The sequence below is a fragment of the Chiloscyllium plagiosum genome, chromosome 27, assembly GCF_004010195.1.
Source record: "Chiloscyllium plagiosum isolate BGI_BamShark_2017 chromosome 27, ASM401019v2, whole genome shotgun sequence".
Classification (NCBI taxonomy): Eukaryota; Metazoa; Chordata; class Chondrichthyes; order Orectolobiformes; family Hemiscylliidae; genus Chiloscyllium; species Chiloscyllium plagiosum.
The window spans coordinates 41,028,723-41,051,880 of NC_057736.1; the positions used below are offsets into that span (position 1 = coordinate 41,028,723).

The window sequence follows — 23,158 nt, forward strand, 5'->3', positions numbered from 1 at the left end:
CATGATTTTATAAACCTCAAAAAAGGTCATCTCTCAATAACCTATGCTCTGGTGAAAATAGTCCCAGTCTTTCCAGTCTATTTTTATATCTCAAAATAGGGGACTCTCTCGTCAGAGGCACAGACAGACTTTTCTGTGGCTGACAGCGAGAAATCAGAATGGTGTGTTGCCTTCCTGGTGCCAGGATCAAGGATATCTTGGAGAGGGTGCAGAATGTTCTCAAGGGGGAGAGGGACCAGCAGAAGGCCGTTGTATACATTGGAACTAACAACAGAGGAAGGGAAAAGGATGAGATTCTGAAGGGAGAATATAGGAAGTTAGGCAGGACATTAAAAAGGAGGTCCTCAAGGGTAGTAATGTCTGGGTTGCTCCCGATCCTACGTGCCAGTGAAGGTACAAATAGAAGGATAGAGCAGATGAATATGTGGCTGAGGAGCTGGTGAATGGGAGAAGGGTTCACATTTTTGGATCATTGGAGTCTCTTCTGGGGTAGAAGTGACCTGTACAAGAAAGATGGATTGCACCTGAATTGAAAGGGAACTAATATATTGGCAGGGAGATTTGCTAGAGCTGCTTGGGAGGATTTAAACTAGTAAGGTGGGGGAGTGAGATAGGGAGATAGTGAGGAAAGAGATCGGTCTGAGACTAGTACGTTGGGAAAAGGAGTGAATCAAACAATTAGGGCAGGTAGGAACTAGGCAGAGAACGAGGTAAATTAAACTCTATTTATTTCAATGCTAGAGGCCTAACAAGGAAGGCAGATGAACTCAGGGCATGGTTAGGAACATGGGACTGGGATAATAGATGATAGAATCCCTACAGTGTAGGGCCATTAAGAGAACGTGAGGACTGCAGATGTTGGAGATCAAAATCGAGATGGTGGTGCTGGAAAAGCACAGCCAGTCAGGCAGCATCTGAGGAGCAGGAGAATCGACAGTTCAGGCATAAGCCTTCCTGATGAAGGGCTTATGCCCAAAACGTCGATTCTTATGCTCCTCGGATGCTGCCTGACCGGCTGTGCTTTTCCAGCACCACACTCTCAAAGCAGGCTATTAAGTTCAAAAAGTCCAACCAACCATCCAAAGAGTATCCCACCCAGACCCATTCCCGTACCCTATTACTCTACATTTACCCCTGACTAATGCTGAAAATGTGTTGCTGGAAAAGCGCAGCAGGTCAGGCAGCATCCAGGGAACAGGAGAATCGACGTTTCGGGCATAAGCCCTTCTTCGGAAATCCTGAAGAAGAATTCCTGAAGAAGGGCTTATGCCCGAAACGTCGATTCTCCTGTTCCCTGGATGCTGCCTGACCTGCTGCGCTTTTCCAGCAACACATTTTCAGCTCTGATCTCCAGCATCTGCAGACCTCACTTTCTCCCCCGACTAATGCACCTAACCTACACATCCCTGAGCAGTTTAGCATGGCCAATTCATCTAACCTGCACATCTTTGGATTGTGGGAAGAAATCAGAGCATCCAGAGGAAATCCACACAGACATAGCAATTACAGAAACTTGGCTCAGGGATGGATGACACTGGCAGCTTAATCTTCCAGGGTACAAATGCTACAGGAAGGATAGAAAGGGGAGCAAGGGTTGGCGGTAGTGGGGGGGAGTGATGCTTTTGATAAGGGATAGCCTTACTGCTGTGTTTAGAGTGGATATTCCAGGGAATACATCCAAGGAAGCTATTTGGTGGAACTGAGAAAGTTGATTAGGTGCAGATGTTCGCAGGTAAAGAGATGGCTGGAAAATGAGAAGCCTTCAAAACTGAGATAACGAAGGTCCAGAGACAATATTTTCCTGTTAGGGTGAAAGGCAAGGCTGGTAGGTGCAGGGAATGCTGAATGACTAGAGAAAAAGAAGGAAGCAGAAATCAAGTGAATCCTTAAAAAAGTCTAAAGGCAGTAGGAATATACTTAAGGGGGAAGTCAGAAGGGCAAAAAGGGGACATGAGATTGCTTTGGCAAATACGGTTAAGGAGAATCCAAAGGGATTTAATAAATACGTTAAGGACAAGAGGGTAACTAGGGAGAGAATAGGAACCCTCAAAGATCAGCAAGGCAGCCTATATGTTGAACTGCAGGAGAAGGAGGAGATACAAAACTACTTTGAATCAATGTTTACTGTGGAGAAGAACATGAAAGATAGAATGTGGGGAATCGATGGTGATGTCTTGAAAAATGTCCATGTTACAGGGGAGGAGGTGCTGGATGTCTGAAAACACATAAAGGTGGATAAGTCCCTGGACCTGATCAGGTGTATCCTAGAACTCTGTGTGAAGCTGGGGAAGTGATTGCTAGGCCCCTTGCTGAGATATTTGGATCATGGATAGTCACAGGTAAGGTGCCGGAAGACTGAAGGTTGGCTGACGTGGTACCATTATTTAAGAAAGGTGGGAAGGAAAAGTCAGGGAACTATAGACTGATGAGCCTGACATTAGCGATGGGCAAGTTGTTGGAGGGAATCCTGAGGGACTGGAGTTACACGTATTTGGAAAGGCAACAACTCATTAGGGATAGTCAGCATGGCTTTGTGCATGGGAAATCATGTCTCACAAACTTGATGGAGTTTTTTGAAGAAGTAACAAAGAGGATCGATGAGGGTAGAGTGGTGAACGTGGTCTATATGGACTTTAGTAAGGCGTTCAACAAGGTTCCTCATAGTAGACTGGTTAGCAAGGTTTGATCACATGTAATACAGGAAGTACTAGCTATTTGAGTACAAAACTGGCTCAAAGGTAGAAGACAGAGGGTGGTGATGGAGAGTTTCTTTTCAGACTGGAGGCCTGTGACCAGTCGGGTGCCATAAGAATCGGTGCTGGGTCCACTACTTTTCATCGTTTATATAAATGATATGGATGTGAACATAAGAGGTACAGTTAGTAAGTTTGCAGATGACACCAAAATTGGAGGTGTAGTGGACAGTGAAGAAGGTTACCTCAATATACAACAGGATCTTGACCAGATGGACTAATGGGCCGAGGATTGGCAGATAGAGTTTAGTTTAGATAAATGCGAGGTGCTGCATTTTGGGAAGGACTTATACACTTAATGGTAAGGTCCTAGGAAATGTAGCTGAAGAAAGAGACCTTGGACTGCAGGTTCAAATTTCCTTGAAAGTGGGGACTCAGGTAGATAGGATAGTGAAGAAGGCGTTTGGTATGTTTTCTTTTATTGGTCAGAGTATTGAGTACAGGAGTTGGGAGGTCATGTTGCAGCTTTACAGGACATTGGTTAGGCCACTGTTTGAATATTATGTGCAATTCCAGTCTCCTTCCTGTCGGAAGGATGTTGTGAAGCCTGAAAGGGTTCGGAAAAGATTTAGAAGGATGTTACCAGGTTTGGAGGGTTTGAACTGTCGGGAGAAGCTGAATAGGCTGGGGCTGTTTTCTCTGGAATGTTGGAGGCTGAGGGGTCACCATATGAAGGTTTATAAAATCATGAGGGGCTTAGAAAGGATAAATAGACAAAGTCTTTTCCCTGGAATGGGGGAATCTAGAACTAGAGAGCATAGGTTTTGGGTAAGAGGGGAAAGATATAAAAGGGACTTAAGGGACAACTTTTTCACGCAGAGGGTGGTGTGTGTATGGAACGAGCTGCCAGAGGAAGTGGTGAACATTAGTACAATTACAACATTTAAAAAACATAGGAAGGATTTAGAGGGATATGGCCAAGTGCTGGCAAATGGGAGTAGATTAATTTAGGATCTCTGATCTGTAAGGACGAGTTGGACCAAAGAGTTTGTTTCCGAGCTGTACATTTCTATGACTCTACGACTCCATTCCAGGCAACATCCTGGTAAATCTTTTCTGAACCCTCTCCAGTTTAATAATATTCTTTCTATAACAGGGCAACCAGAACTGCACTCAGTACTTCAGAAAAGGCCTGATTAACGTCCTTTACCACCTCAACATGACATCCTAACTTTTACGCTCAATGGGCTGAGCAATGAAGACAAGCGTGCTAAATCCCTTCTTAAACACCCTGTCTATGTCTGTGACACAAGTTTCAAAGAATTATGTACCTGAACCCTGAGGTCTCTCAAAACTACCCCAAGCCCTACCATTAATTGTTTAAGTTCTGTGCTTGTTTGCTTTCCATTCCTCCAATTCTGATCTCTTCTGCTCCCCCAGGTTACATCACCCCACCATTGACAGCTATACCTTCCATTGTGTTGGCCCCAAGGACTGAAAGTCCCTTGCTCAACTCTCCTGCCCCTCCAACTCATTCCCCTTTTGAAAATGGTGCTTAAACAAGCCTCTTTGACCAAAGGTTTGGTCAGCTGTTCTCATGTCACCCCCTTTGGCTCAGTCTTAGACTCTTTCCTGTGCACTGTTGTGAAACAGTTTGAAATATTTTGCTTTATTAATATAAAAATATCACATTATCATTATTATTAAATAACATTGTATGATGTGAAATAATTAATTACATCTGCTGGCTGTTGCCAAACACATTTGAGAAGCATTTCTTTGCCAGATTACATTTATAATTTTGTAAATGTTACCTCAATGTAAAAAAACAGCAGAAGTTAAAATGTAACTGAAGGAAGGGGCTCCTCCAGAACACAGCTAGTGACGAGTGGGTGGAAATTATTTGATTTGATTTGTTTTGATGTACTATTGTTACATGTACCCTAAGTACAGTGCCAAGTTCTGTTTTGTGTGCAGTACAGCAGATTACAACATACAAAGACACAAAGGTCGTAGGGTGATTGAAGAGAGCGAGGGATACAAAGTTATGGCTACAAAGAAGGTGCACAAAAAGCAAAATCAACTATCAATTTGAAATTTGAGAGATCCGTTTAGAACTCTAATAACAGCGGGAAAGACGCTGATCTTGAACCTGTTGGTACGTGTGTTTAAGGTTTTGTATCTTCTGCCGGATGGAAGAAGTTGGAAGAGATTATAACGAGGGTGGGAGATGTCTTTGATGATGTTGGCTGCCTGGTAACAAGAAGTGTAGATAGAGTCAATGGATGGAAGATTGGCTTACATGATGGACTGGGCGGTGTTCACAACTTTCTGTAGTTTCCTATGGTCCTGGCAGAGCAATTGCCATGGTGTATCCAGACACAATGCTTTCTACGGTGCATTTGTAAAAGTTGGCAGGGGTCCTTATAAACATGCTGAATTTCCTTAGCCGCCTGAGGAACAAGAGGCGTTGTTTTGCCTTCTTGACCATCGCATCAACATGCATAGTCCAGGCCAGATCGTTAGTGATTGTCATTCCTAGGAATTTGACACACTTGAGCGTCTCCACCTCAGCTCCAATGATGTAGATGGGGGAGGGGGTGTGATCCACTTTGCTTTCTGAAGTCAATGATCAGCTCTTTAATAAAAGCAAATTACTGCGGATGCTGGAATCTGAAACTAAAAGAGAAAATGCTGGAAAATCTCAGCAGGTCTGGCGGCATCTGTAAGGAGAGAAAAGAGCTGAAATTTCGAGTCTAACTGACCCTTTGTCAAAGCTGGATCAGCTCTTTAGTTTGCTACCTTGAGGAGAGATTGTTATCTTTGCACCATGTCACCAAGCACTCTATCTCTTTCCTGTAGTCTGTCTCATCATTGTTTGATACCCGGCTTACGACAGTGGTATAGTCGGTGAACTTGTAGTTGGAGTTCTGACAAAATTTGGCCACAAGTGTACAGGGAGTAATGTAGGGGGCTGAAGACCCAGCCTTGCAGGTGCCAGTGTTGATGATTGTCATGGAGGAGGTGTTGTTGCCTATCTTCACTGATTGCAGTCTGCAAGTCAGAATGTCGAGTCCTATGTCTATATCCTAAAACAGCGCAGACAGATGGGAAAGGAGAAACAACCTGGACTTCAAATGATCAAATTAAAGATTGACAGGCAACAGTACTGATCAGTTGCTGTATGTGAAAGTGTACTGGTATTGTGAGTGCTCCATTCGATCAGTAACATTGGTGGCTGACAGGTTTCCAGTGTCAAAGGCAATTTGTCTCAGTCTCTTTAAAGTCTGTTACTAGAAACCACTTTCGTGGGATGGCCAATCAGATTGAGAAACCTTTTAGACAGCTCTGTAACATCTTCTTCTCCTTACGCAGTTCCTCAGGATTGACAGTGACTTGTTTCCAGTCCGATCCAATAGGTTCAGTGATGACTGATAATCACAGGCACAATCTACAGTCTGTTCCGGGTGATAGAGGTTACAGTAATGGGTTGCTCAGCAATTTGTGCACTTCCATCAATACTTTGACTTCTTCTCTGCATAATCCTGACCAAGTCTTTCCATGTACTTAGTGTTTTCCCAAATGAACCTTCTCCATTCTGGCCGATCACTTGCCAGGGACTCCCATGAATCGGTGGGTGTGCTTGGCATCTTCAGGGATGCTCTGGGGACATGGACTACTAACACTATAGCTGATCATGGGTGATGCCATTGGCACCATACTGTTTAAGGTTAAAGCTAAGAGTTGGGGTTAGTGTTTAAGGTCATGGTGTCAAGATTTTTGGTAAGGTTTAATCACTATAGTTAGGAGATACTAGTTAAGGTTAGTGATTGGGGGTCAGGGTCAAAGGTACAATCACTGTTGTCAACTCTGTTGTCACTAGACACATCCTCAACAATTGTTGGGTGACATTATAGTAGTTTATAAAATCATGAGAGGTATAGATAGAATTAATGGTAGTTGTCTTTTCTCTAGGACGGATGATTTCAAGATTAAGGCAAGAGAGAGATTTGAAAAAAGACATGGGGCAAACGTTTTACAAAGAGGGTGGTTCACGTATGGGATGGACCTCTGAGGGAAGTGGTGGATGTGGGTCCAATGACAACGTTTTAAAAAAATTGGATAAGTACATGAACAGAAAGGTATGGAGGGATGTGGGCCAGGAGCAGGCAGGTGGAACTAGGTTAGTTCTGGATTATGTTTGGCATGGACTGGTTGGACCGAAGGGTCTGCTTCCGTGCTGTATGACTCAATGGGGGGGAGGCTAGGTGCTGGCAAATGGATCTAGATTAATTCAGGATATCTGGTCAGCACGGATGAGTTGGACCAAAGTGTCTGTTTCCGTGCTGTGCATCTGTATGACCCTAAGCATGGATTGGTGGTGTCAAGGTATAGTTAAGGCTGCCCAAGATCTGTCTTGAAGTCAGCAATTCTATAACTTTAGATTAAATAGAAAGGAGTATCCTGAAAATTCTGAACTGTAGGAAAGATATAGTTCCACAGTGAAAAATTCTATATCAGGCAAATAATTAGAATGGGCTTGGTATTAGATTCAATGGAGGTCAGTAGAATGGGGGTTGTTCATGCTCCCCCACGTGAACCCTTACTGATCCATAGCAACAATCTGCAAAGTTATGCAAATGAATATGTTAATTGTTCAAGTGAAGTAATCAATTTAAGTGCCTCATCACTCCTGAACTGGCCAGATTAAGTGTTGAGAAAACCTTAGAAGTGTGTTTCATCTGTCCTATTATTTGTCAATCTAAAGTGATAGTTTTCAAAATAAATCTTAGCACATCATACTTCATGAGTATTCTAGATAAGTGTATAAATTTTGCAGAAAATCTGTTTTACATTAAAATAAGTCCTTGCAGGCTTGCTAAGGAGATCTGAATGAGAGCTAATTGGAGGTGAAGCCCATATTTCACATCAATGATTAACTTATTTCGGCCCATAAACTGCAGTGAGGCTCCCAGCCGCATTAAGGTCCTAATTTGAAAGCTGTGCCAGCAATGTTAATGTTAGAACTAAACCCTGTTCCAATCACACACTCTCACTCACATTGCTATAAAGTTCAACAACAAGAAAGCAAAACCCAATAAGATTGCACTAGCAAAATTGATTTATTTTAGCTTTTAAATTGTGTGTTGCACTGAATCATATTCTACAAAAGCTTCTGACAGTTTTGTAATCTTGGGTAGAATTCCTTGCCCCCACCTCAACCCCTCACTCCCCATAACACTCCAGGGAAGGTTGGAGGGCCAGTAGAGACAGCAGAGTGGCTCAGTGGCTTTCCTTATAGCATTAGGGACCTGGGCTTGATTCCAGCCTTGGATGATTGTGTGGAGTTTGCACATTCTCCCTGTGTTTGTGTGGGTTTCCTCCGGGTGCTTCAGTTTTCTCCACAGTCCAAAGATGTGCAGGTTAGGTGGACTGGATGTGGGCGATACAGGGTGATGGGGATATGATGGGGGCTGGTCTCGGTGGGATGCTCTTTGGTTGGTCAGTACAGACTCAATGAGCCTAATAGCCTCTTTCTGCATATAGGGGTATCTATGATAACTTAAAATGGAATGTCATGGGCATCATTCCTGACTTCTGTGATTTTACAAGTGATTGTAAAATAATTTACTTACCTACATCAGACATTCCACTTGCTAACCAGTTAATGGCCACTTGACTCTCTTCCCATCCCACACACAATTATTCCCATGTTGGCTTTGGGATGAATGTGCCATCTTCAAATTTTCAATTTTCTTCTTCAATTCTTCCCTTCTTTGCAGTGATTTCCAAAGCACTCTCTGAACAAGATCCAAAACAATTCTGCTGCATCAGTAATTCACCTGCCACTTGCTCATCAGTGCAGCCTCAACACCAGAGTCACTCTTCCCTTGATTAAAGCTGGCCTGCACAGCATCAAGATCGCCAATAGAATGGATGTTACAATTGACTCACCAGTACCCACTTAGAGTCATACAGCACAGAAAAGATCCTTCAGCCATCAGGCCCGCGCCAAACTATCCACACTAATTTCACTTTCCAGCACTTGCTCTGTAACCATACTTAGAATCATAGAATCCCTACAGTGTGGCACAACAAGTCCACACTAACCCTCCGATAATACAGAGGAACCTCAATTATCCGGCAAGATCGCAAGGTCCTGATGTTTGGCCAAACTATGTTAGCTGGCATTTGATTAACCGAATGAAATACTTCCCGCCCATGTCCTTCAGATATTCAAGATTCCGCTGAACTCTACGTTTATCCCTGACTAATGCACCTAACCTACACATCCCTGAACACTATGAGTAATTTAGCATGGCCAATTCACCTAACCTGCACATCTATGCATAGTGGGAGAAAACCAGAGCACCCAGAAGGAACCCATGCAGACACAGGGAGACTGTGCAAAGTCCACACAGACAGTCGCCTGAAGCTGGAATTGAACCCGGGGCCCATTGTGAAATGTCTATAAGTCACCACAAAAACAGGTGCCATTTAATTGCATAAATTATATACTAAAAATGAGACAAAGTTAAGACAAATATCATTTTGTGCTCATTCCATGGCCTCTTGGTTTCATGAGCCAGCTGAAGACCTGGGCCTGACCAACTGCCAATGACCAGGCAACTTGTTAAAACTGTCAAAAATCTGGGGCCTGCTGAAGCTGTCAAAAATCGGGGGCCTGTTGAAACTGTCGAGGACTGTTGAAAACTGGGGCGGGGGGGGGCTTTCAAAACTGTTGACAACCGGAGGCCTATCAAAACTGCCAAGAACCAGGGCCTGTCAAAACTATTGAGCCCCCTGGTTGGTACTAGACTCCCTAGCTGGAGGAAACATCTTCCCTACATCTGCCCTGTCTATCCTTTTCAGTAATTTGTAGGTTTTAATGTGTTCATTTCTCAAAGAGAAGATGAAAATGAAGGGAAGAGACTTTGCGAAAGATCCTGCCCTTTTCAAACAGAGTTGTCAAGGTCAGAGTGAGTGGGATGTTTTATTATTTCTGCCACTGGGGCTATATTTTTGCTCTCGTTATGTTAATCTGTTTTTCTGCAAAAACTAATGAATGGATTTTTTTTAAAAACTTGATCTACATATAGAGATTGGCCCACAGACAGAATTAACGACTTCTCGCGAATGTTCTGTTTACATTGAGCAAATTGACTTTTTTTTGAAGAATGTGGTGGCTTGCCTTGTGTGCTGTGGTAGAATTTGTAGTAGCTGTCAAAATGTGAGCAGAGTTTTAAGAGCAAACTGTTGCATTTGGAATTGAATTAAATCACCTCAGTGAGATTAAGCTCTTCATAAAACTGTTCATTTTGTCAATGTTGTAGTAACAGATCATTGGCAGGGAAAAGCTTTAGGCAAAAGTTGCATAATTATAATAATGTTGAGTTAATACAGCACAACAAAGGTATGGTTTAAACTCAGATCTGTTTTCACTTGTTGATTAATGAGCCTGATTTCATATGACACACATGGTAAGATGGCAGATGATAGTGTAGGACACCATTTTTTCCTGGTGAAGCATTTGACACCGACATTGGTGAGGCCCCTTCTGGAAAACTGTATCCCATTCTGGTTGCCCAGTTATAGGAAGGATACCACTAAACTGGAGAGGGTTCAGAAGAGATTTACCAGAATGTTGCTAGATATGGAAGATTTGAGTTATAAAGAAAATCTGGATAGGCTGGGACTTCAGTGAAAGTGTTTGAGAGGTGCCCTTATAAAAGCTTATAAAATCATGAAGGTATAGATAGGGTTAAAAGTAGTTGTCCTTTCCCAAGGATGGGGAATTTCAAGACCAGGGTGCACATTTTAAGGTGAGAGAAGAGAGATTTTAAAAAGTCAAGAGGGGCAAAATTTTTTCACAGAGATTGGTTTACATATAAAATTAACTTCCTGAGGAAGTGCTAGAATGTGTGCACACTGACAACGTTTAAAAAACATTTGGATAAGTACACAAATAGAAAAAGGTTGGAGGGATATGATGTGGAGGTGTTGGTGTCAGACTGGGGTGGACAAAGTCAGAAGTCACATGACACCAGGTTATAGTCCAACAGATTTATTTGAAATCACAAGCTTTCGGATCACTGCTGTATGGCTCTATGACAGCATCTATAAAAGCATCAAAAATAGGAACAGAAGAAGGCCATTTAGTCTCTAGAGTCTGACCTACTATTCAGTATCATTGCTGGTGTGAATTTTTTCTGAAAATTCATTGTCATCAATGTTTTACAGGTATGTTGGTTCAGGAGCTGCACATTAATCCCCACGAAACTGGATGCTGTTCCATAGCTATGAATTGTTGAATCCTGGCCCAGAATATGCAAATTAAGCTGCACTCTAGTGATGTGAGTGAGAGACATTCCCAGAGCAGTCATAAGAGGGTGCTGCACAGTAGAGAGCTGCCATCTTTGATTCCGAACATTTCAGGTGATATAAAAGGTTCCATGAGATTATCTTGAAGATCAAGGGTGTTTTCCCTGGCTGAAGTTTGATCAACATCACAAAAAAAAATTAAGCAGCTCTTTCAACAGTGATATGTGAAAAATTGTTCTATGTTTCTACTATGTAACAGTAATTGCACTTCAAATGAATTTAATTACCTGTAAAGTGCTTTTGAATATGCTAAGAATGTAAAGAAGACCATGTAAATCGAAGTTCCTTTTTCTCTTATATTGGGTGGAAATAAACATCCATACTCCACTCTTAGCTAATTCCAGGACCCCTTGGATGGATGAAGGTTGGTAAGACCTGGCTTTGCCAACATGCCTGCACCGATGGAAAAGTGTCTACATTCCATATTGGTCAAACATGAAAGGCCTTGGTGAGGCCGCACAGTGAGCATTGTGTGCACTTTTGTTCTCCTAATCTGAGGAAGGACATTCTTGCTATTTGAGGGAATCCAGCGATGGTTCGTCAGATTGATTCCCAGGGTGGCAAGACTGACATATGAAGAAAGACTGGATAGACTGGGCTTGTACTCAGTGGAATTTAGAAGAATGTGGGGCTATCTCAAAGAAACATATAAAATCCTGATGGGACTGGACAGGCTAGATGTAGGAAGAATGTTCCCAATCTTGGGGAAGTTGATAACTAGGGGTCAGAGTCTAAGAATAAGGGGTAAGCCATGCAAGACTGAGATGAGGAAGAATTCCTTCACTTAGAGTTATTAACCTGTGAAATTCACTCCCACAGAAAGCTGATGGCACTAGCTCATTAGGTATATGCAAGGGGGAGCTGGACGTGACCCTTGTAGTTAACAGGTTTGAGGGGTATGGAGAGAAAGCGGGAAGGGGATATTGAAATTGCATGATGAACCATGATCATATTGAATGGTGGTACAGGCTCGAAGGGCCTACTCCTGCACCAATTTTCTATGTTTCTATGAAACCTACAGTAGCTTGACTTGGAGATTCTTAGTTTTGGTAACTGTCTTCCTATAGCCATGGGAAGGAGATGATACTGGATTAGTGAAGCAGATCAGTCTAAAGCTCTAGCAATATATGCTGCAATCCATCCATGTCAGCTGCTAGAATTAAAACTTAATTAATAAGTAAATGAAAAATTGAAAACAAATCTGAAATTGAAAGCACTCTCAGTAATAGTCTCAGTAATGGTGTCCATGAAAGTATAATTAATTGTTTCATAAACCTATCTGTTTCACTGATCCTTTCGGGAAGGAAATCTGCCGTCCTTATCTGATAATTCCAGTCCTACTGCAGTGTGGTTGTCTGTTAACTGCCATCTGAAATGGCCTAACAAACCCTGAGTTCAAGTTCAATTTGGCAAGGGCATAAATGCAAGACTTGCCAGTGATGCCCACATCTCATCTACAGTATATAGTAAAAAAGAACTGACTAATGGTAAGACATTTGCAGTACATCTGACATGACATAAGGGAGCGACCCAAGACCTCTGGACAGCGGCCATAGAATCCCTACAGTATGGAAGCAGGCTGTTTGGCCCATTGAGTCCACATTGCTTCTCTGAAGAGCATCCCATCCAGACCCATTCCCCTGCAACTGCATTTTTTATGGCTAATCCATCTAAACTGCACATCCCAGAACACTGTGGGCAATTTAGCATGGTCAACCCACCTAACCTGCACATCTTTCAACTGTAGGAGGAAACTGGAGCACCCGGAAGAAATCCACGCAGACACGGGGAGAATGTGTAAACTCCACACAGACAGTCGGCCAAGGGTGGAATTGAATCCAAGCCCCTGGTGCTGTGAAGCAGCAGTGCTAACCACTGAGCCACCATGCTGCCCACAGTGTCAATGCCTCAAATGCTATCCATGAGTAACAGGGCACTTGAATCGCTGTTATATGATCACAGCCACCTCATTAAGTTTCAATCAACAGAATACGTTTATCCAAAGAATATAACTAGTCACTAGTTGCATTCAGTTAAGATTTCAACTTTATTTTTGTGTGATCATCACTATACTCCCTCTCTTCCAAATCCAGGTGTATTGGTGTTGTCTTGGTATCCTTCTGGATTAGAAGACAACAACAGTGAACCGGTGAATGACCTGGTACCCGCCATACTGGATGCTGCAGACAGATACAGATTAAAGGTACGACAGTGGGTGGCCAGTAGTGTTTTAAGTGCACATCAGCAGCATCTGAGTTGGTTTCCTCTTCTTTTTCTCCTGAGGAAGATCAAAGGAATTCGAGGAGATTTTTAAAAAAAGGGAAATTTGAGGGGCTGAATGTGAATATGAAAATGTGTGGGAACATAACATAAAACATGTTAGTAAATCTTTTACAAGTATCTGAAATAAATTGAAGAAAGGCATAATTGCTTGGGATGAAGGAGGAAATTAATTAGGAAGAATAAAGGTATGACAGCAACAATTCTATAAATCTCAGTCAAGATCAGTTATTTTATCAGAAAAAGAAGAAATTCAAATTCCTAATTATTTACAGAAAGAATGAAGCAACAAGATTCCAGTTTCAGTCCAAAGGGTTTCATTATGCCAAACAAACCAATCTCATACTAAATGCTCTTAGATAATTTTCTAGATTCTAAAATTAAAATATGTTAAACGTATTAATGGACAATTATGGTCTCTGTAAATTATAAATTACACTTTTATTGGTAGGTATAACCGAAAGATTTTACAAATTGACTGCTGTGAGAAGGACATGGAAGACATAGAATGTGGGGAAATAGATGGTGACATATTGAAAAATGTCCATATTACAGGAGGAGGAAGTGCTGGATGTCTTGAAACACATAAAGATGAATAAATCTCCAGGACCTGACCAGGTGTAACCTAGAATTCCGTGGGAAGCTAAAGAAGTGATTGCTGGGCCCCTTGCTGTGATATTTGTATTATCAATAGTCACATGTGAAGTGCCAGAAGACTGGAGGTTGGCTAATGTGATACCATTATTTAAGAAAGATAGTAAGGACAAGCCAGGGAACTATAGACCGGTGAGCCTGACGTCGGTGGTGGGCAAGTTGTTGGAGGGAATCCTGAGGGACAGGATGTACATGTATTTGGAAAGGCAAGGACTGATTAGGGATAGTCAACATGGCTTTGTGCATGGGAAATCATGTCTCACAAACTTGATTTGAGTTTTTTGAAAAAATAACAGAGGATTGACGAGGGCAGAGCGGTGGACGTGATCTATTTGGACTTCAGTAAGGCATTCGACATGGTTCCCCATAGGAGACTAATTAGCAAGGTTAGAGCTCATGCAATGCAGGGAGAACTAACCATTTGGATGCAGAACTGGCTCAAAGGTAGAAGACAGAGGATTGTGGTAGAGGGTTACTTTCAGACTGGAGGCCTGTGACCAGTGGAGTGCCACAAGGATCAGTGCTGGGTCCACTACTTTTCATCATTTACATAAATGGTTATGAACATAAGAGGTACAGTTAGTAAGTTTGCAGATGACACCAAAATTGGAGGTGTAGTGAACAGCGAAGAATGTTACCTCAGATTATAACAGCATCTTGTACAGATGGGCCAATGAGTTGAGAAGTGGCAGATGGAGTTTAATTTAGATCAATGTGAGGTGCTGCATTTTGGGAAAGCAAATCTTGGCGGGACTTATATACTTAATGGTAAGGTCCTGGGGAGTGTTGCTGAACAAAGAGACCTTGGAGTGCAGGTTCATAGCTGCTTGAAAGTAGAGTCACAGGTGGATAGGATAGTGAAGAAGGCATTTGGTATGCTTTCCTTTATTGGTCAGAGTATTGAGTATGAGTTGGGAAGTCATGTTGCAGCTGTACAGGATGTTGCTCAGGCCATCTTTGGAATATTGCCTGCAACTCTGGTCTCCTTCCTATTGGAAGGATGTTGTGAAACTTGAAAGGGTTCAGAAAAGATTACAAAGATGTTGCCAGGGTTGGAGGATTTGAGCTATAGGAAGAGGCTGAATAGTTTGGGGCTGTTTTCCCTGGAGCGTCAGAGGCTGAGAGGTGGCCTCATAGAGATTTATAAAATCATGAGGGGCATGGATAGGATAGATAGATAAAGTCTTTTCCCTGGGGTGGGAGAGTCCAGAACTAGAGGGCATAGGTTTAGGGTGAGAGGGGAAAAATATAGAAGGGGTCCAAGGGGCGATGTTTATACGCAGAGGGAGATGCGTGTATGGAATGATCTGTCAGAGGAAGTAGTGGAGGCTGGTACAATTGCAACATTGAAAAGACATTTGGATGGGAACATGAATAGGAAGGGTTTAGAAGGATAGGGGCCAAGTGCTGGCAAACGGGACTAGATTAGGTTGAGATATCTGGTCGGCATGGACGAGTTGGACTGAAGGGTTTGTTTCGGTGCTTTACATCTCTATGATTCTATGACTCAGAATATAAGCAATATAAGCTATGTCATCCTCACAAAGAAATTTAGGGCCTGTGCTGGGATTTAGCCTGACTCCCAAGCAACAACAGCACACAATTAGCCCGAATCCCATAGGCACAGTCTTCACCATGAAAGGCACACATTATCTTAAAGTAACAGAAATGGTTGCAACAACTGCATCTGCCAATTTTGGATCCAGCCTCCATCTTCTTCGGCCTGCTTGCAGTGCACCAATAGACTCATCAACAATACTGAACTCTGAATCCTTTAATATAGCTTTAACAACACATTTTGGTTTCCATTTCCTTTCCATAATTTTAGTTTCAATTTTAGTTTCAGTTAGGGAATTGTTCAAAAGGCACAAGCTTTGCCCACAGTATCTATCACACATTAAGGAATTGATTTGCATCAGTCTTACAAATGAGATATGAATGTAAGTATAATTGAGAAGGATGTGGAGTATTTGGGAAAGATACTGGTCAAAAAGAATTGCTGCTAAGCAGACGAGCAGAAGTCCAGATGGGTAAATCAACACATCCCGAAGTCATGGACACCAGGTTGATGGAGGATGTGTGGTGAGGCAATATCAGAGTTGCTAACCACAGAATAGGAAGCTCCTCAGACGTGCAGATTTTGGCAGCCAGTATTTAGTGTTACTCCTTTGTTCAAGGCAGAAAATAATAAACTGGATAACCCAATACGTCAAACAGTGCGAAATCTTAGATTCTATTTTCCATGATTAATTTAATGAGCATTTTAAAGTACTTCATCAAGAACTATTTTGGATTGTTCACAGACAAGTTGGTTTTGTTTTTAAAGAAGTGACCAGTTAAGTAGATTAAAAAATTGCTCAAGTGCACTTCCTGTGGTTTGTTGTAAGGCATTCAGCTGAGCGTCAAAATGTTAGGAGCATGTTGGAAGTGCAAATCACCCCGACCAGCAAGTTGAATGATGCACGGGGAAGAAAATTCTCACCCTTGTAGTTGTGGATCAGCTGAGAGACAGATTAGAATTGGAGGGGGGCAGTGTAGTGTTAATTTGATTGTATCAAGATTATTTGGTCAGCACCGTTGCTTCACAGCTACAGGGACGCGGGTTCGATTCCAGCCTCGGAACTGTGTGTGGAGTTTGTATATTCTCCCCGTGTCTGCTCCTGCAGGTACTCCAGTCTCCTCCCACAATCCAAAGATGTGCAGGTCAGGTAGCAAGAGTAGAGTAGAGCTTTTATTGGACATTTCTACCACATAAAACTGATACAGTAAAATTGAGGGTGCCACATGGACAGCACAAACTACATGGACAGCACAAACTACATGATCATATACGAGGCGATATAAAGTGCGTAAGAACATGCAAATTACAGTGGAATAAAAAAGATAATTAATAGACATTTTTCTAGCAGCAATTCAAAGTTGTGCAAAGAATTTCAGGTGATCATACGGTGTTAAGTAGCCTGATGGTTTGGGAGAAGAAACTGTTGCACAGTCTGGCTGTGAGAGACTGAATGCTCTGGGATCTTCTGTCAGATGGCAGGAGGGAGAAGACTTTGAGTGAGGGATGTCTGCGGGTGTACGTCCAGTACATCAATGACATCATCGATGTTGCTTCCCTTGCTCGTCTGGAATTGGAAAAGTTTTTAAAATTGGAAAAGCCCTCTGATCACATGTCCTGCTCCCCCAACTGTCCCACTGTCAGTTACTAATGTCCCAGTTAGCAGCTATTCATTTCTTTGTATGTCCAACTGTTGTTCTCTCCCTCTGGGCTTCATCTCCATCTATCATTTATTCCTCCCCTCGACCCAATCTTACTTTAGCATATACAGTATGCCAACCTTTTCCCAGTGACAATCAGTTCTGAAGAAGGGTGACTGGACTCAAAACGTTAACTCTGTTTTCGGTTCACGGATGCTGCCAGATCTCTGAGGTTTTCTAACTGTTTCTGGTTTTTTTTGTTTACAATTTTGAAGTTGTTGAACTCACTGTTGAGTGCAGAAAACTGTAAAGGTGAGCTAAAGAAGGAGAAACATAGCAAACACAAGCAGGATTAGGCCATGCCTTTTGAGACTACTTCCCCATTCAATATGATTATGGCTCATCATCCAACTCAGGATCCTGTTTTCCCCTTTCTCCTTACCCTTTCATCTCTTTAGCCCTAGAGACTACATCTAACTGCTGCTCTTTAAGCCAACATTGTGCCCCACAATGTACTGAGTGCTGACGAAGACAAAGACAGAGAGGCCAGTGTGGGAAGTAAAGAATTAAAACAACAGGGGGCCAATGCTCACGGTCGTGCTTGCAGACTGAACAAATGCATTTTGCAAAGTGATCCCTGATCTGTATTGAGACTGAGCCACGTAGAGAAAACACTCTGTGAGCAGTGAATACGGAATTCTGGATTATTGGTGCTGGAAGAGCAACAGCAGTTCAGGGAGCATCCGAGAAGCAGTAAAATCGATGTTTCGGGCAAAAGCCCTTCATCAGGAATAAAATGAAGGGCTTTTGCCCGAAACATCGATTTTACTGCTCCTCGGATGCTGCCTGAACTGCTGTGCTCTTCCAGCACCACTAATCCAGAATCTGGTTTCCAGCATCTGCAGTCATTTTTACCTAGTGAATACGGAATGATGTGCATGCAAGTTGCTGTTGCTCCTGGAAGGAGTGTCTCAGGCCTCATACATGGAGGAGGGAGGGAAGTCTGATTTACTTGGACATCTTTCCAGTTAGTGTAATACAGACTTGGAGATATCTTCAGTTTCATCTGAGAGTGTGACCTGAGCTTTCAGCCTTCTGACATTTTAATTTTCTCATTTGTTCCTGTTTAATGAACACTGTAAGCTCAGTCTCTTAATGGCCAAATGGAGCTCAACATTAGGTCAAGAACAAAAGCTCATTCTTCAGTTACTGCCTTCCAGACACAATACTGAGTTCAGCAATTTCACATTATAACCTCCAATCCCATTTTAGTTCCTTTCTCTTTGCTGGCTTTAGTTTCTCACTCTTCAGTTTGTTTCCAGAGGGCAGCAGTTAATGATTCTGCCTCTTACACCTCCTCTACATACGCCTTTAGTTTATTCACTTACTGTCACTCCCTTTAACTCTGCGCCATCAATTCTATCATTTAATTTAAGCACTTGCTCCCCACCCTCTCATCTTCACTTTTGTTCTTTTCCCACTCTGACTTGCTTAAATTCTATTCTATGTCTAATTTTACTCCATTCTGATGACAGTCATCAACCTGAAATGTTAACTCTGTTTCTTTCTCCACAGACATAATCTGGTTTTTTTTATTCATTCCTGTGGGTATCATTGGCTGGGCTAGCAATTGCTGCCCATCCCTAATTGCCCTTGAGAAGGTGGTGGTGAGCTGCCTTTTGGAACCACTGCAGTCCATTTGATATAGATAGATCACAGTGATGTTGGGGAGGGAGTTCCAGGATTTTGACTTAATGGCATTGACGGAATGGTAATGTATTTACAAGTCAGGATGGTGAGGGGCTTGGAGGGGAGTTTACAAGTGTTGATATCCCTTGCTTCTGCTCCCCTTGTCTTTTGAGATGGTTGTGGTCATGGGTTTGGAAAATGCCATTGAAAGAGCTATTGGTGAATTTCTACAGGCCATCTTGCAGATAGTACACACTGCCACTACTGAGCATTGGTGCTGGAGGGAATAGGTATTTATGAATGTCGGGCTGCTTTGTCTTGGATAGTACTAAGTTTCTTTAGTGTTGTGTTGAGGTGAACCCATCCAGGCAAATGGGGAATATTCCATCACACACCTGACTCATGCCTTGTAGATGCTGGACAGGCTCTGGGGAGTCAAGAGGTGAATTACTTGCTGCAGGATTCTTCACCTTTGACCTGCTTATGTGACTACAGTGATGTATATGATGAGTATAGTTTAGTTTCTGGTCAATGGTAACCCTCGCCCCCCAACCCCAACCCACCCCACCCCATGATGGGGTATCCAGTGATGGCAATTCCACTGAATGTCAAGGGGTGATGATATTATCTTTTGTTGGAGATGATCGTTGCCTGGGCATTTGTGTGATATGAATGTTACATGCTATTTGCCAGCCCAATTCTGGGTATTGTCCAGGTCATCTTGTATTTAAACATGGACTGCTTCAGTATCCAGTGAGTAACAAATGGCTGCTGAGCATTGTGCAATTATTGGTGAACATCCCCAGTTCTGACCTTATGAAGGAGGGAGGGTCATTGATGAAGTAGCTGAAGATGGTTAGGCCAAGGACATTACCCTGAGGAACTCCTGCAGAGATGTCATGGAGCTGAGATAACTGACCTTCAACCACCACAATGCAGTATTCTCAATACTTTCCACTATTATTTCAGATGTCCAGCATTATTTCACTTCAGTATTAGTGTTCCTTCTGTGTTGTCTTTGCTTCCTGTCCCTTCTTCCTTTCTTCGAAGGACATTTGTTCTCTAACTTTTGGCATTTTATTTTGTATCTCTTGTCTTTCTTACTGTCAACTGAGTGATCTTCAAAGCCTACTTTCAATGTAATCTCATCCCTCCATGTTCCTTCTTATCTGCCTATCTCTTTCTCTCTCACACATACCTTTGAAGTCAGCAACTCGAGCTCCTTTCCTTCAGGCTCATCAAATGCAATCACTGACAGTCTGCTTTAGTGCAGAAAAAGGTGGGCAGTATCCATGGTTACGATGTTCCTCATCAGTTCCTCTGCAATGGTTTATCCTTGCTTGTACTCAATAAAATATCCGTAGGTTGGAGAGGGTACAAAACAATTACAAAGGTTTCCTAGTGTGAAAACAGTACAAGATATGAAGAAAATGAAATATTATGAAAAATAAATTTTTAATAATGATTTGGGACAATGAAATTTTTGAAACACTTTTGAATATTTTCAATAATCTAACAGGCATATAGTAAAGAAGGTAAAAATGCAGTTGAATTTAGCATTCCATACTGTCGGGATTCTATGGATTTATGGGTGAGATGTACTTTGCTCAGAGAAACAGGATTAAGATCTTTTTTGAGCTTATTGTACCTTTCAATTAGATCTTCCCTGATCTGTGTCTTCACTCTATTCACTGTTCTATTTTAATCAAGATGGAATTTATTGATTAGTTACAGACAGACTCAAGTTACCGAGATATAATAGGCACTGGGCTGAATCATATATTTGGGGCCAATTGTGTTAAGTTTTCTTTTGGAGGGTTTTTCAGCATGAGCCCTAACTGGATTTCTCAGTCCATCTTGTCAAATCAGTACATTAAATACCCACCCTACCAATAGGGCATCCCTCTTGTCCAATTCCATCACCATGTTACCACATATCATTCCTAGAACAATCTCAAAATTGACTCGCATTGCTGACATTGGTGCCATTTTAAGAGACTGTTGTGTATCTTGTCAAGCACTGTCAGTCTGCAGCTGCCCTGCACAGTCCCTGACATTTGCCCAGAATTGGCAGACATGAGAGATCTGTTGCCCCACTTTCCAAGCGAGATCCTAGAGGTCCTCAATACCTGATGTGGAGGTGATGCATCCTTTCCCCCCCCCCCCCCCTCCACCCAAGACCAGCAGAGGATGACACAACGCCCAATGACAAGCTGACCCAATGACAGGTTGCCATCCAGAGTGCTACCTCAGCCACCTGGGGAAAAGCCCAGCATTGTAGGAAAAAGAGTCAATGATCTACACAAGCATAAATGCAACCATCTTCTCTCCGAGAACGCACAGTCATTGCATCTCTTCTTTTGAACCCATCTGCCACCGAGGCTGATGCTCTACCACTTCCCCCACCCAAACACACACACACAGATGCATGATCTGGATGTGTGTCCCTGAGCACACAGTGTTCTTACTGCAGTATTTCAATGCAAGTTACTGGTCCAGCCTGAGGTGCAGCATTGAAGTGCAAAAGCATCCTGTAAGTAGATCAGAGATGTACCATGAGGATTCTTAGAGGCTGGCACAAGTGAGATGCCAGTATCTGTGGATGTGGAATATGCGTGGCTGGCATATTGCCTGGTGTCCAATATAGAGTTAGAGGTGAGCTCAAATCGCCAGCTACCCGCTCTGAGCTCCATGATGAGAATTTATGACATCTAGCTGTTACCATACTTTTAACACCTAATACAGTTTGACTATGTGTACATTTCAGAAAGTAGTGCAAATTGATCAATTTGACTTTTTTTTGTTTGTTGCTTTGATTCAGACAGATTTCAGACCCAAGGAATTAGGTCCATGATAGAATGAGCTGTTTTTGACTTTTGTTGCACGACATCTTGTGTGTTTGGTGGTGTGGTGAGGATGGAGTTGGACTCATCCATAATACTTGCTCCCCCAAGGTCGAGGAACCTGTTGACACTTCATGTTTCGTCTTGTGTAGGAAATGGTCACTTGTTCAGCTTACGTGAGCTTCCTATGCAAGTAAACAGGAGCATAGAAAGAGGGAATTTCTTTGTTACGAGCAATTTTGGGAGGCCCTAGAGGACATGTCGATTTTAATGGAAACTGGATTCTAACTGGAATAACTCCACCAAAGATACTGTTACTTACTACTGGCCTCTACTTAAATAATGATGAATCATGTATATTACAGCTTAATGTACAAGCTCACCCACACTTCAAAATCATCAGCAAGTAGTAAGTCGAAAGATCTCTGAGGTTAGGGGAGCTATCCTGTTGCAACATCTCAACATAATTATGCAGTAATGTATCTGAAGCTCCATAAACAGATCATTTGGACGTAAGGGAGCCCTTTATTATCGTGTACTCCAGTCCTGTTGCTTGGAATTCCTCCTGTGGTGTTTAATTTCATTGCTACATCTAATCTTTTCAGACTTAATTCTCTCCCTTGTTTTCAAACCCTGCTCTGATCTCATCCCTCCATTTCACTACCTACAGCACAATATCCCTCCAAGAACTCTGCACTCCTCCAATTTTAGCCTCTTGTGCGTATCAAATTGTAATTGCCTGGCCATTGATAATTGTACCTTCATCTATCTATAATCTAAACTCTGGAATTCCTATCCCAAACTATGCCACTTTCCTCTCCATCTTTAAGATGCTCCTTAAAATCTACCTCATTTGAGCTACATTTTTGTACCCAATCCTGATATTCTTTGACTTTGTGCTAATGATTACAGTCCTGTGAAGGAACATTATGTTTCCTGCATTCTCTCTGGGTGCGAGTGTCACAGCTAAGACCATTAATTACTGTTCATCCTTCGTTACACGTGAACAAATGAGACACTTTCTTGAAGCAGTCCATGTGGAAAAGGTGCAGGTACAGGACCATTACAAGAGAGGGCTTAAGGATTTTGACACTGAGGAACATTTTTGCTGTTTCAAATGCTGTACAAATGCATGTGACTGTATTTGTGGAAGCCTGTCTATATATTTGTGACTTGATAGTTGATAGAAATACACGAGGGAGAATAGTACTCCCAATGTAGTAGGTGTCTAGTGACTGACACTGAATAGTATATCATAATTAAGATGAGGATATAATTGACAACATCCTAGTGGTACTATCTCTAATTCAGAAATCCAGGTTCAAATCCCGCATAGCAGATGAATTGAATTCGGTAACAAAATCTCAAATTAAGAATGCAATGATAACTACAAAACCGTTGCTGTGTGTTGGGGAATTA

At 42.2% G+C, this 23,158-nt stretch overlaps 1 protein-coding gene across 1 annotated transcript in view; it reads left to right on the forward strand.

The window, feature by feature from the left end:
- LOC122563738 (glycoprotein endo-alpha-1,2-mannosidase-like protein) overlaps positions 1-23,158 on the forward strand; it is a 71,765-nt gene that overhangs the window by 29,798 nt on the left and 18,809 nt on the right. The window contains exon 2 of the mRNA XM_043717897.1: positions 13,169-13,278. Within this exon, the coding sequence (XP_043573832.1) occupies positions 13,169-13,278 (110 nt within the window). The remainder of the gene's footprint in view (positions 1-13,168; positions 13,279-23,158) is intronic.